The 15000-nt window shown below is 38.2% G+C and overlaps 1 protein-coding gene across 7 annotated transcripts in view; it reads left to right on the top strand.

Moving 5' to 3' along the window:
• Positions 1-15000, top strand: part of LOC106884094 (neo-calmodulin) — a 484648-nt gene that overhangs the window by 450754 nt on the left and 18894 nt on the right. For all 7 annotated transcript variants that reach the window (XM_089340479.1, XM_089340481.1, XM_089340485.1 and 4 more), the window contains one exon: positions 7548-7691. In XM_089340479.1, coding sequence (XP_089196605.1) covers positions 7548-7691 — 144 coding nt within the window. The remainder of the gene's footprint in view (positions 1-7547; positions 7692-15000) is intronic.

Below are 15000 nucleotides of genomic sequence, written 5' to 3'. Positions count from 1 at the left end.
GAGAGATAGATAGATAGAGAGATAGATAGTAAAAAAGATAAAGATTACGACAGACAGACAGACAGACAGATAGATAGATAGATAGACAGATAGATAGATAGATAGATAGATAGATAGATAGATAGATAGATAGATAGATAGATAACGAAACACAACTACGCAACAACAAAAAATGGCAAATGTAGCGCAAGATCTTTATTCCGGCTGAGAACTTGACGCCCTCCATGTTTCGCCTCGCGGCTTTTTTTCGAAATGCATAAATAAATATAAAACTAAATTTCCAATAAACGAATGTGCGGGGCATGTCATTTGAACTTCCGTAGGTTGATGCTTGTAGGAAAGACATAAGCGGGAGATGATTTCCACTTTGTTTAACACCCAGACGTGGTGGAATGAAGCGGGGTGGATTTAGCTATAAAATCAATAAGGAACTTAACAACAGGTTCGAACGCTGTGTTTTTTTTTTTTACATTTTAATTTCTAAACCTGAGAATTACCACCTACGTAAGAAATTATTTTTATTTTTATAAATATATTCTTATTAGTCTTCTTTGGAACAGTTGATATCGAAGCATATAAAGTTACAAAAACAGAATGTAAATATTGGGTAGAAAAGCCCTTTTAGAAAAAAAGCAAACGCAAAAGATCCCTGCATAAGAGTTGTTTAAGGATGTTGAACGAAACGCCCATCTTTCCAGAAGTGACTAATTCAAACCCCAAAGAATTTCTCTCAACACATGGCTTTGATGCTCCACCACTACTTTTGCTCGTGATCAGGGATGCACATATCGTCAGTCACCAAGGGACATGCTTAACTGGTTAAGATCAAGCAACTGACAAGCAAATCTGTGGTATTGAGCAGAATATTTACTGTAGCCCATCTTTTATACCAAGACAAAACAATGTACATGATAACACGTCCAATCAATTAAGATCAGAAGCCATGAGAGCCACCGTCTGGTACTGCACCAGGGCATAGCAAATCTGTGGTATTGAGCAGAATATTTACTGTAGCCCATCTTTTATACCAAGACAAAACAATGTACATGATAACACGTCCAATCAATTAAGATCAGAAGCCATGAGAGCCACCGTCTGGTACTGCACCAGGGCATAGCAAATCTGTGGTATTGAGCAGAATATTTGCTGTAGTCCATCTTTTACACCAAGACAAAACATGTACATAACACTTCCAGCGAGTTAAGATCAGAAGCCTTGAGAGCCACTGCCTCATACTGCGTCAGGGCAATTATTATAATTATTATTATGACCAATTTTATTATTTATCATACGTATGTGTCTACATGCATGTATATATATATGCATACATAACTACACACATATGCGCGCACACATACTTACAAGAAAAGACGGACTCAGAGAATCAAGCGGCATTCACGGTAAGCCTCCCATTCAGAAATGGCTATCATCTTATGTAATAAACAATTACGTCACACACACACACATACACACACACATACACATACACACACACACACACACACACACAAACACAAACACACACACAAACACACACACGTATACGAGTTTGTGTGTGTTGACGCAGTCTGTTTCTACTTCCTGCTACTAATACAAACATATGGTAATGTTAATTACGTGTGTGTGTGTGTGTGTGTGTGTGTGTGTGTGTGTGTGTGTGTGTCTGCATGTGTGTACGTATGTATGCGTGCGGGTGTGAGTGTGAGTGTGAGTGTATGTGTGTGTACAAATGTCAATTATATGCATATGTTATATTAATTGTGATAATTAAATAACTATATTCCTTCGTTTGTAATGTTAATTAAATGCCTGAATACCCATCCTAACACACACACAGACACACACACACACACACACACACACACACACACACGCACACGCACACACGTACATGATCACGTTATTGCATTTTGATGGAGCCAGCGATTGGATTTTTATATGGTCACTCGTTGTGCTAGATATAACAGTCAAATTTCATTCCAATGACACACTACTTTCTAGAAAGAAGAAAAAGACACCCTGGCAAACATAAAAGGGGACAATGATCACGATTGATCAGCTTTTAATTATAGGTGTATGGTTCGTGGTTGACCTGGGGTTATACAACAGCAATGCCTTATGAATTGTGTAGGTACTGTAATTTGAAAGATCTACATATGCACAGTCTCACTCTCACACAGGGGTCGATGAAATAAGTACCAGTTAAGTACTAGGGGGGAGCAATGAAATCGACTAGCCCCCTCCCCCAAATTTTCAGGCCTTGTACCTACAGTAGAAAGGATTATTATGCATATATAAACGGCGAGGCTGTTAGAATCGTTATCGTATCGGTATAAATGCTTAGCGACATTTTGTCTGTCTGCATGTTTTGAGTTCGAATTCCGCCGAGGTCGGCTTGCTTGCGAGGAATCATGGGAATTTCCTGGGAGAACAGAGTCTCCAGGACTGAGGTGCTTCGCAGAGCCGAAATGCTCGGAATCGAAGCCCTCATCATGAAGGCCCAACTCCGGTGGGTCGGACATGTAGTCCGAATGGACGACGCGCGTCTACCAAAGATGATCTTCTCTGAGCTGGCTTCTGGAGCAAGAAACCATGAAAGGCCACTGAGGCGATACAAGGACAGCCTGAAAACTTCTCTTGAGGCCTGCAGCATTTCAGCCCGTGGCTGGGAATCACTTGAGTTCAAATTCCGCCGAGGTCGGCTTTGCCTTTCATGGATTCGTGGTCGATAAAGTAAGTACCGGTTGAGCACTTACCTCCTCCCGCGATATTGCTGGCCTTGTACCGAAATTTGAAATCATTATTATGCATATATGTGTATGGTTAGTGGCTGATTTGGCTGCTATTTCTATCAGGTCGTGTGACCACCGTAGAGAGAGTCACATAGGGTAGCCAGTGCTTATAATGTGTCGATGGGAAAGTATTTGCTAATCACTTTGTTAATTATATTCACGTGTAGTATTAATTATACGCTTGCACTGGTTAGTCCTCTCTAATAATTAGCTATAAAACTACATAAATATACTCCTGTATAGAAACACATACGTATGTGTATCGAGACAGAGGGAGAGAGGGGAAGAGAGGGGGAAGAGTCCCTACAACAAGAATACATATGCATTTGTATGTGTGTGTGTGTGCGTGTGCGTGCGTGTTTGTGTGTCTGTGTGCGTGTACGTGTGCGTGTGTGTGTGCATGTATGCTTCTACATAAACAGACACATACACATAAATAGATAGATAGATAGATAGATAGATAGATACTGTGTGTGTAGATATATATATATATATGTGTGTGTAGATATGATACTTGATGGGCTTCCACACAGTTTTCATCTGCCAAATTCTGTTACAAGGCATTGATTGATTTGTCCGGAGGTATAATAGAAGACACTCTCCCAAGGGATCATGAGGAAAATGTCTTCAGCTATAGCCCCGGATTGAACTTGAAACCTCGTCGTTCGCAAACCGAGCTTCATAACCACACAGCAATGCAGCTTTGTTGTTTATCAGATATTATCTGATACATCCCTACGCCCACTTACTCCTTTTCTACTCTAGGCACAAGGCCCGAAATTTTGGGGTAGCGTCCAGTCAATTAGATCGACCCCAGTACGCAACCGGTACTTAATTTATCGACCCCGAATAGATGAAAGGCAAAGTCGACCTCAGCGGAATTTGAACGCAGAACGTAAAGACAGAAGCAATACCGCTAAGCATTTCGCCCGGTGCGCTAACGTTTCTTATATCTTTATTGCCCACAAAGGGCTACACACAGAGGGGACAAATAAGGACAGACAAAGGGATTAAGTCGATTACATCGACCCCAGTGCGTAACTGGTACTTAATTTATCGATCCCGAAAGGATGAAAGGCAAGGTCGACCTCGGCGGAATTTGAACTCAGAACGTAGCGGCAGACGAAATACCGCTAAGCATTTCACCCGGCGTGCTAACGTTTCTGCCAGCTCGAAACCTTCCTACGCCCACTTATTACTGTTTCCATGTTCTTCTGTCCATCTGTCACTATTTCGCTCCACTAGCCATGGTTTCGTCGAAATTGCTTGAAATAGTTTGTATATAGTCGGTAAATAATGCTTAAACAAGCAATAGGCCTAGAGTCTCCTGCCAAGTCAGTGTTTTCATTCTTGACTACAATATTTGCCCATGCTATAGCAAAAACCAATTTGATATTGTCAGTGTAACCTTCCATAGTTCTTTTCAATGTACATGTCAGTGGCTTTCTGTTTGTATGAATACATATATGTATGTATGTACGTATGCATGTATTGTATGTACGTATGTATGTATGTATGTTTGCTTGAATGTATGTATGTATATATGTATGTATGAATATGCGTATGTATATGCATTTACAAAGATATGTATGCATATATATATATATATATATATATATATATATATATATATATATATATATATATATATATATATATATATATATATGTGCATATATATGTATTTATCTATCTATGTCTGTGTGTGTGTGTGTGCGTGAATATGAATATATATGTATATGTAGGTCTGTATATGTAAGTCTGTATCCTTGCACGTACGTAGATACGTGGATGAAGGCTCGTTTGTATATACGCATATATACGTATGAATGCACGTATATATATATATATATATATATATATATATATATATATATATATATATATACATATATCTATACATATATCTATACATATATATATATATATATATATATATATATATATATATATATATATATATATATGCACGTGCATGTGTATGTGTGTGTGTGCGTGTGAAATGATACTTAACTTTCTCAATCAATAGTACAAATAGAGAAGCGGTAATTAGGTGAATTAGTCTCAGACAAAATTCATTAACAAATTGGAAAGAGACCAAATTTTTAACCATTCCCAACCTCTATCCATTCCCTGTTGTGTTTCACATAAATTAATTGAAGTTTTGTTATCCTATTACTCAATAGGTGTATAGAAATGTCATATATATTTGTACGACAGCTACAGGTGTAGCGGAATACCATTTATAGTTACGTAACCGCTACAGCTGTATAGAAATCTTTTATCTTGCTATATGGCATAACAAATTCAGGCGTTTTGTAGCATCTTAAATCTCTATTTCATCACGACTAGAGCTATCTCTTTTATCTTTTATCTTTTACTTGTTTCAGTCATTGGACTGCGGCCATGCTTGGGCACTGCCTTCAAGAGTTTTTGTCGAATAAATCGACCGCGGTATCAATTCTATTGCTCTTTTACTGCGCCTCTAATTTACGGGGACGTAAGCAAAGAACACATATATCGGGGTATTTTTATATTCGCACCTATAAATAAGGATAGCATGTTGATAAAACCCAAATCTAAACACAATATCCGTTTACAGTTTATAACATAGCACATACATATATCCTGACTATAGTTTTACATAAATTTGTGCTAATATTATTTTATTTTTATGCGCCCTTTTCAAGCCTAGCCAGGCTCATGGGCCCGGTTTCACGGTTTCTATGGCGGATGTGTTCCCCCCAGCTGGATGGGACGCCAGTCCATCGCAGCGTTACAAGAAACAGGAAGAAAGAGTGAGAGAAAGTTGGGGCGAAAGAGTACAACAGGGATCGCTACCACCCCCTGCAGGAGCTTCGTGGAGCTTTAGGTATTTTCGCTCAATAAACACACACAACGCCTGGTCTGGGAGTCGGAATCGAAACCGCGATCCTCCGACCGCGAGTCCGCTCCCCTAACCACTGGGCCATTGCGCCTCCACTTTGTACTAATATATTATACATAATACCATCACAAAGGTACGGTATCAGTTTTCACCTACGACATTCATGTTTTACTTAAAAGGAACACGTAGACCATTATTTTTTTTATTTTCTTTACTACACAGGTATTAGGTTTTATGTAAGGTATAAAAACAAGGCATAGGAAATAATTACAGGTAAATAAAATGAAAAGCAGAAAATGAAAGAAAAGGCAGCATTTTATTTCTAAAATAATGTACAAATAATGGTGCTAGTCGTGTTACATTCAAACATGGAAGTGAAATTCAAATCTTACGTAGAAAGAAAGATTTCGTGAATATTGTACAAAACATGGTATTTACTGCATATAAACTCACGTATCATAACAATATAAACCAGCTGTACATGGTGGAATATTCCCAGCACATCGTGGAATTTTCCATTTGTTAGCTTTCAAGCAAAATTCTCGGATTTTGGAAGGTTTCGGATTTGGGGAATTTTGGATAAAGGATTCGACTGTTATAAAAGAAAAAAAGATTTCTTACAAGTGGTTATTAATAACGCTATAGCTAGGCAGAAGCATAATTGTTCTAGGTGTGTGTGTGTGTGTGTGTGTGTGTGTGTGTGTGTGTGTGTGTGTGTGTGTGTGTGTGTGGATGGATGTGTATGCATGTATATATGTATATGTTGTCGTTTGAAATGTTGTTTATATTTATTCAACGTTCTAGATTCAATGACGTCATTAGTAAATACTTTATACCACATGTGTGCGTGCGCGCGTACATTTGCTATATAGCTGCAACTACCAATACTAGTATAATAGAGATGGTTTCAGTCATATAAATATGAGGTATTTCAAGGTGGAAACTGCGCGAAACGATTAGTGGCATGCTATAGATGTTAATGTTATTGGACGAAATATGCTGGATATCATTTGGCTTAATAGCTAATGCCGTCGCTTAGATTATGAAGGTTCCATATACATTTTCTTCAAATCCGTTTCGTCTTATAAAGTGTCTAATTTAGTATTAGGTATTTTTGTGTTTATTTACTCTTTTACTCTTTTACTTGTTTCAGTCATTTGACTGCGGCCATGCTAAAGCAGCGCCTTTAGTCGAGCAAATCGACCCCAGGACTTATTCTTTATAAGCCTAGTATTTATTCTATCGGTCTCTTTTTGCCGAACCGCTTGGTTACGGGGACGCAAACACACCAGCATCGGTTGTCAAGCGATGGTGGGGTGGACAAACACAGACACACAAACACACATACATATATATATATATATATATATATATATATATATATATATATATATATATATATATATATATATATATATATATATATATATATATATATATATATATATATATATATATATATATATATATATACGACGGGCTTTGACTCCATTCTAAATGCTTTGCAACTTTTGTTTTTGAAAGTAGTCGTGTTCTGATTGCATCCCACCCGTGAAATCCGGCTTTGTGCAGCTCCCGACAGAACAGTTTTTGTGGAACGACGGGCTTCTTTCAGTTTCCGTCTACTAAATCTACTCACAAGGCTTTGGTCGGCCCGAGGCTATAGTAGAAGACACTTGCCCAAGGTGCCACGCAGTGGGACTGAACCCGGAACCATGTGGCTGGTAAGCAAGCTACATACCACACAGCCACTCCTGCGTCTATTAATAATAATAAATAATAATAATGTTAATAATAATAACTGTTTCATAGTAATTCGTAATAATTTGTTGACGTTGTTATTATTTTCATCTTCTCTTTATTTCCAGATCTCCGACAAGCCTTTGAAATGTTTGATAAAAACCGTGATGAAAAGATCTCAGCCGACGAACTGGGTTGTGTATTAAGGACGTTGGGATTCGAGTACTGTCAGGATGAGGTCGATGATATGATCAAGAATGCAGATACAAATGGTGAGTTCAGATTGATCTATTTTAAACTCATAACCCCCTGAGCAAACAGTCACTTTACGCGTATGCGTGTGTGTGTGTATATGTATATGCATATATGTATATATATATATATATATATATATATATATATATATATATATATATATATATATATATATATATATATATATATATATATATATATATATATAAATGTATAGATAGATAGATAGATAGATAGATAGATAGATAGATAGATAGATAGATAGATAGATAGGCGTAGGGATGGCTGTGTAGTAAGAAAATTGTTTTCCAATCACACTGTTATGGGTTCAGTCCCACTGTGTTGCACCTTGTGCAAGTGCCTTCTACTATAGCCTCGGGCCGACAAAAGCCTTCTGAGTGGTAGACGGAAACTGAAATAAACCCGTCGTAAAAATATATATATATATTAAATAAAGTATATATATATATTAAATAAAGTTGGATGGCGAACAAGGGTGTGGAGTGGAGTGAAAGCATTTGAAGAGGCCAGGATGATGCAAGCAGGGCTCAAGAGATATTTAAGGAAAAATGTAAAGACTGAGAAGGTGAATGACAAGGACCTTTTTGTGTACACAGTCTGTGACAGACCATGTCTGTCCTTGGCTGGCCTCAAATCTCACCTGCGAACCCATGGAAAACAAACCTCATCCAGCTATTCTGATTATATGTCTGTGCACTCGTTTGAATGTGGTGTGTGCCAGAGGGTTTGCAAATCCAATGGGGGTCTTAAAAGACATGTTAGGATCCACAATGAGCAGAACTTACTTGCAGGTATTGGTAGTGCAGATCAGAGGTGCAATCTGTGTGGGTGTTTTTTCAAAACACTGTCTGGTTTAAAAAGCCACATCAGACGCCATGAAAGGGCTAAGGTGTAGGTGCAGGAGGTGGTCAAACTCTGTTTAAGGAGTAGACAACCACCATATATATATATATATTAAGTAAAGTATATATATATACAAATAGCTTCTTTCAGTTTCCGTCTACCAAATCCACTCACAAGGCTTTTGTCGGCTCGAGACTATGAGACTATAGCAGAAGACACTTCCCCAAGGTGCCAGGCAGTGGGACTGAACCCGGAACTCGGTACCATGTGGTTGGGAAGCAAACTTCTTACCACACAGCCATATTTGCGCATATCTTTTGCGCTCGTCTTACAGCATTTTTAAATAATGATTCGTGATTAGGGGAAAAAAAAACCCAGCTTTTTCCTCAACGAACATTGAGATAGGTTTTACTGCCTGTTTCTTTTTTCGTTCTTCTATTGTAATATACGAGTAGTTCCCAGTGGTGATATTCTGTGTGTATGTGTGCGTATGTGTGTGTGTATGCATGGAGAAATAATTAGATAGAGAGAGAGAGAGAGACAGGGAGAGACAGAGTGAGACAGAGAACAGACAAACAGACAGACTAACAGATAGATAGATAGATAGATAGATAGATAGATAGATAGATAGATAGACGGAGAGAGAGAGAGAGAGTGAGACAGGGAACAGACATACAGACAGACAATCAGATAGATAGATAGATAGATAAGATAGATAGGACAGACATGCATGCATGTATATATATATGTATATATATATATATAAATATATATATATATATATATATATATATATATATATATATATATATATATATATATATATATATATATATATATATATATATATATACGTATGTAAGTCCCCTGGATGTTGGTCATGTTATTAGTCTGCAAGTCTTTTGATCGTTCCCAAGACACTCATATTCTATGGATTGTTTCTTGTTTCCAATCAGCCCATTCCGGTTATCTCTATTTTTAGCTTCTTTGTATCAGGATAGTTTCTCATTTTCTTCCAGATATGAATTTGTCATTTGCTAGATTTTTCAGATGATCATCATAAAGCTTTCTGTATTAGCTTTGACTTTTCTGCTTCTCAACAACTTCTCGTATTTCTTTTGTGCAGTTGTGGGGCGGGATAGTGTTGGGGTTCGTTATTCACTTCTGTTTTGTTCAGTCTTGTCATGTATTGGTCAAGAAACGGCGATTTCTTGCCAGTGTCTTAGCATGACACTGTGTACTTCCATTATCGATTTAACTTCTGTCGATGTTTCTCTGTCGTCCTCGCAGCCATTGTTTTATATTCACGAGCGTCCTTGAAAACAGTGAATATTGTTTTTTTTTTTTTTTTTGTGTGTGCGTTTGTGTTTCCGTCTATGTTTTTGACTAGATTCCTTATGCTTTTTTTCTTTTATATCTTTTATCATTTACTTGTTTCAGTCATTAGATTGCAACCATGCTGAATGAATCGACCCCAGTACTTATATTTCCTTTCTGGGGGGGGGGGGGGGGCCTGGTACTTCCCTATAAGAAAGCAACAGAAAGAAAAAAAATTGCTGTATTATGTAGGGAAATGGTGTTTCGAGGTGGTTAAAAATGATTTGCGAAGTGGTATCGCTAATAAATACCAGATTTCCAGTAAATGCTTACCGAAGTCACGACATTTTGTAAAAAATTCAGATCTTGCGTTTTGAGGTTTTTAAGCACAAGGCTTTCTCTCAGCCGCGCATAAACTACATCTTTCATACTCGTTCTTGTAAAGTATGCTTGTCTCAAGAACTTTCTACTTGATGTTGGAATCAGAGTATGGATGTTAAGAGTCGGTGAAAATCATTTAGTGAAGTGGCATTGCTGATAAATTCCAATTTTTCAGTAAATGGTTATCAAATTCGCGACATTTTGTAAACAATTCTTATCTTGCTTTTTTTAGGCCTTTAAGCATGAGGCTTTTTTTCAGCATCACATAAATCACATCTTTCATTCTCGTTCTTGTAAAGTTTGCTTGTCTCAAGGACCTTCCACTTGATGTTGAAATCAGTGGCATGTACTTTCAAATGCCAAATGTAATCGGACAATTCTGTAACACACACACATGCACACACAAAAACATATATATATATATATATATATATATATATATATATATTTATATACATGCATGTATATATGTAGGTATGTGTAAATGTGTGTGCGTGTGTATGTGTGTGTGTGCTGGAGGGTGTTGTCTGAAAGAAGTAACGATAGAGAGACAGACAGACAGATAGATAGATAGATAGATGATAGATAGATAGATAGATAGATAGATAGATAGATAGATAGATAGATAGATGGATAGATAGATTCTTAAGTTTATATACACATCTATTTATGTGTATATATAGATAGATATATGTGAGTATAAAGATGCATCTGTGCGCGCGCACGAGCGTGTGTGTCAGTATGTGTGTGTGTGTGTATGTGTGTGTGGGTGCGTGTGTGTATGTGTGTGTGTATGTGTGTGTGTGTGCATGCATACGATTGCCTAGATTTCTGGCTTTCGGTTTTGTTTTATTTTTTTCCCTTAGCATTTCCTGGGGTTTTTTTTATCTCTCTCTACCACTCTCAATCTCCATATTCCCCCCCACCACCTCTCTTTCTGCCTTTCATCTTCTTCCTCTCTTGTCTTATCATTCTTTGCCGAGAACCAACATAGTTTGGTAGATAAGATAAAGAATTTGGATCCTGTTCATTGTGCAATTCGATTCGCATATTAAACGAAAAATAAAACCAAAATATACATATATATTAAAAAAAGAAAAGAAAAACTGACAATAATATCTGCAAGCAATAAAGTTATCATCACCGTTACCATCATCATCATCATCATCATCAACAACAACAACAACAACAACAACAACAACGCCTCCACCACCATCATCATTATCAACATTATCATCACCCACGTCGACGTCGTCGTCGTCATCATTCTCACCATCATCACTACCACTATCACCTCTATCATCGTCATCGTCATCAACATCATCGTCGTCATCATCATCGTCGTCATCGTCGTCGTCGTCATCGTCGTCGTCGTCATCGTCGTCGTCGTCATCGTCGTCGTCATCATTGTCGTCGTCGTCATCGTCGTCGTCGTCATCGTCGTCGTCATCATCATCGTCGTCGTCATCATCGTCATCAACATCATCGTCGTCGTCATCATCATCGTCGTCGTCATCATCGTCATCAACATCATCGTCATCAACATCATCATCGTCGTCATCATCGTCGTCATCGTCGTCGTCGTCATCATCAGCAGCAATATCATCATCATCATCATCATCATCATCATCATCATCATCATCACTGCCATCACCAAGAGCACAACCACCACCGCCGTCACCCTCGCCGTCATTAACATCATCATCATCATCACCACATTTGCTGCCATCGTCATCGCATCTGCCACCACCATCACTATTACCATTACCAAAATCTTCAGAATTATCTTACCATCATCAGCAGCACCAACACCACCACCACCGCCACTACTACCGCCACCACCACCACAGCATCATCACCATCATCGTCATCATCAAAACCATTTTAATTATCTTCCACACCACCACCACCATCATCATCATCATTATTTACCCAATAACATAGATGGAGTAGATTTATCAATTCCGTTCGGAGTCGCCCACCAGAATACAAAGATTCCGATTCCAAAGAGATTCACGAAACAGCGATGAAAATCTCGGTCAATTTTCATCGGTTTTGTTATTCTACAAAAAAAAGGCAATCACAGATTGACCATTTGAGCACGTTTGTCCTGGCTCTCCGTCGGTTACGACGAGGAGTGTTCCAGTCGGTACGATCAACCGAAGAGCCTGCTCATAAAACTAACTTTCAAGTAGCTGAGTAGTCCTCAGACACGCATATCGTTAACGTAGTTCTCAAGGAGATTCAGCGTGACCCAGAGTGTGACAAGGCTGGCCCCTTGAATTACAAATACAACTCATTTTTGCCAGCTGAGTGGACTGGAGCAACGTGAAATAAAGTGTCTTGCTCAAGGACACAACGCGTCACCGGGAATCGAACTCACGATCATGTGCTAAATAACCAAGCGACTAACCTACGCGCCTTCGTTATGAGAATAGTTACTTTGAGATAGATAGATAGATAGATAGATAGATAGATAGATAGATAGATAGATAGATAGATAGACGGACGGATAAACAGGCAAACAGACAGACAGACAGACAGACAGACAGACAGACAGACAGACAGACAGACAGACAGACAGATTGATTGATTGATTGATTGATGTGAGCGCACGCCTGCATGTATCAGTGTGTTCTGGTATGATGATGCATCAGCCATTTCTGCAGAGGAATTCCATTATGACTCACCTCCATAGCTGAACGCATGCTTTCTTAGCGTGAAAATGGATCCAAGGACATCCCACTGAGAGAATTACATCCTCCAGTTCTTATGTTAATGTCAACATTTACGTATAAACTTCAAACGTTCAACAGTCGTATATTTAATCGGAATGAATAGCCGCAGGCGTGCCTGTGATGTAAGAATAGGTGCAGTGTGACTATGTGGTAAGAAGCTTGCTTCCCAACATGGTTCCGAGTTCAGTCCCACTGCATGGCACCTTGGGCAAGTGTCTTCTACTTGGGCCGACCAAACAACCAAAAAGTGAATTTGAATAGACGAAAGGTGGATTTTTAGAGACAGAAACTAAAAGAAGTTCTCACCGAAATTCGCCAGGGAATCATGGAATGGTACTTACTTGGGTTCCTTGGAATGTTCCTTTTTAAATTTTTTAAATGTTTAATTCTTGCATCAATAAAAAAAACACGTTTGAAACAGCTGTAGTAATTGAACCAATATCTATCTCTTGTTATTTGTTTATATATATATATATATATATATATATATATATATATATATATATATATATATATATATATATATATATCCTACATTTCGCACACCACAAACTTCGAATATACCCTTCAACACTCTGAAGAGATCGGCCAAACTAATGGCTGCATCGAAACGTACGTTAGTGACTAAGACATAATATACAGAATGACTCATTACATAACCTAAACCTCCACACTGACTCATTTCACAAGTTCCACATAATAAAACAACGGCTATCTAGTCCAACGAAAATGCTTTTTCTTGTATTTGTTGCTCCATTCTCCAAGTAAATATATATATATACATATATATGAGCACTTAAATCTATGTCCGGTCATAGAGGGACCAATGGTTTTGCATCCACAAAAGGATTAGCCCCATGAACGTCTCGTCAAACTCTAAAGCCGAAGATAAATGCAACTCTGGGAGGCAGAAATCCGTTACGGTCATTTGGTCTGTAAATCACTAAACAATAAATAATCCGGGGGTCAGTGAGGACAGGTTTTCGCCCTTAGATGTGGGTGTGGTGACAAAGACAGACACAACTACACTCACACATACTCTGTGTGTGTATGCGTGTGAGTGTATTTGTCACCATACCCACATGACAACTCATGTTGGTGTGTATACGTCTCCGTAATTTAGTGGTTCGGCAAAAGTGTACGATAGAAAAAATAAGTACTGGGGTTGATTCGTTCAACTAAATTTTTTTCAAGGTGGTGCCCCAGTATGGTCGCAGTCTAATGACTAAAATAAGTAAAAGAAATAAATATCAAATTGTGTGCATAATTTTGTGTATGTATCTCATCAGTGTAGGCACGAGTTTACATGTGCGTTTGTATATGTGCATACGTGTGTGTGTGTGTGTGTGTGCGCGTGTGTGAGCGTGTGTGTGTGCGTGTGTGTAGTAAGAAATCCCGGAATGACGTTCAGGGACAGGAAAAGAACATAATGAAACGAGTGAAAGATGAATGACTCGAAGCATATTAAAGCAGGAAATAGTGATTGCAACTGAGAAGGATATGCACATTTATAAAAGGATGGTTACTGTGAAAGGATATTGAGCTCACAGCACGAAGGAATTTCCCTACAGCTAGATAGTTTCTTGAATAACAGAGAACTGATACCGCCATGGCTGATCCACGGGGAAATCATTTTGTGCTGAACAGACCTAGCAAAAGGAAACGCCGTTGATAAGTTCCGTCCGATATCGTGTCTTCCATTTTTGTGGAAATTACTAACTAGATTGATGACAGAAAGTATGCGTACGTTCCTTGGGACAGAATAAATATTATCTCATGAACGAAAAGTCTTTACCGGGAGACACGATATTTGTAGTTGGTGGGCGTCAAATCAGCTCTTCCAATTTCATTTTTCACTCCCCTGACTCCCTTGACTCCTGTGACGCTCAGTAAAAAGAGCGAGATATTCTTTACTGAGCGTCAAACTAATACTAATAATAATAAATTTCAACTATGTATGTATGTATGTATGTATGTATGTATGTATGTATGTATGTATGTATGTCTGTGGATATGTATATACATA

The sequence above is a fragment of the Octopus bimaculoides genome, chromosome 23, assembly GCF_046866305.1.
Source record: "Octopus bimaculoides isolate indiv1 chromosome 23, ASM4686630v1, whole genome shotgun sequence".
In the NCBI taxonomy this organism is placed as follows: Eukaryota; Metazoa; Mollusca; class Cephalopoda; order Octopoda; family Octopodidae; genus Octopus; species Octopus bimaculoides.
This window is presented reverse-complemented; position numbering and strand designations above follow the sequence as displayed.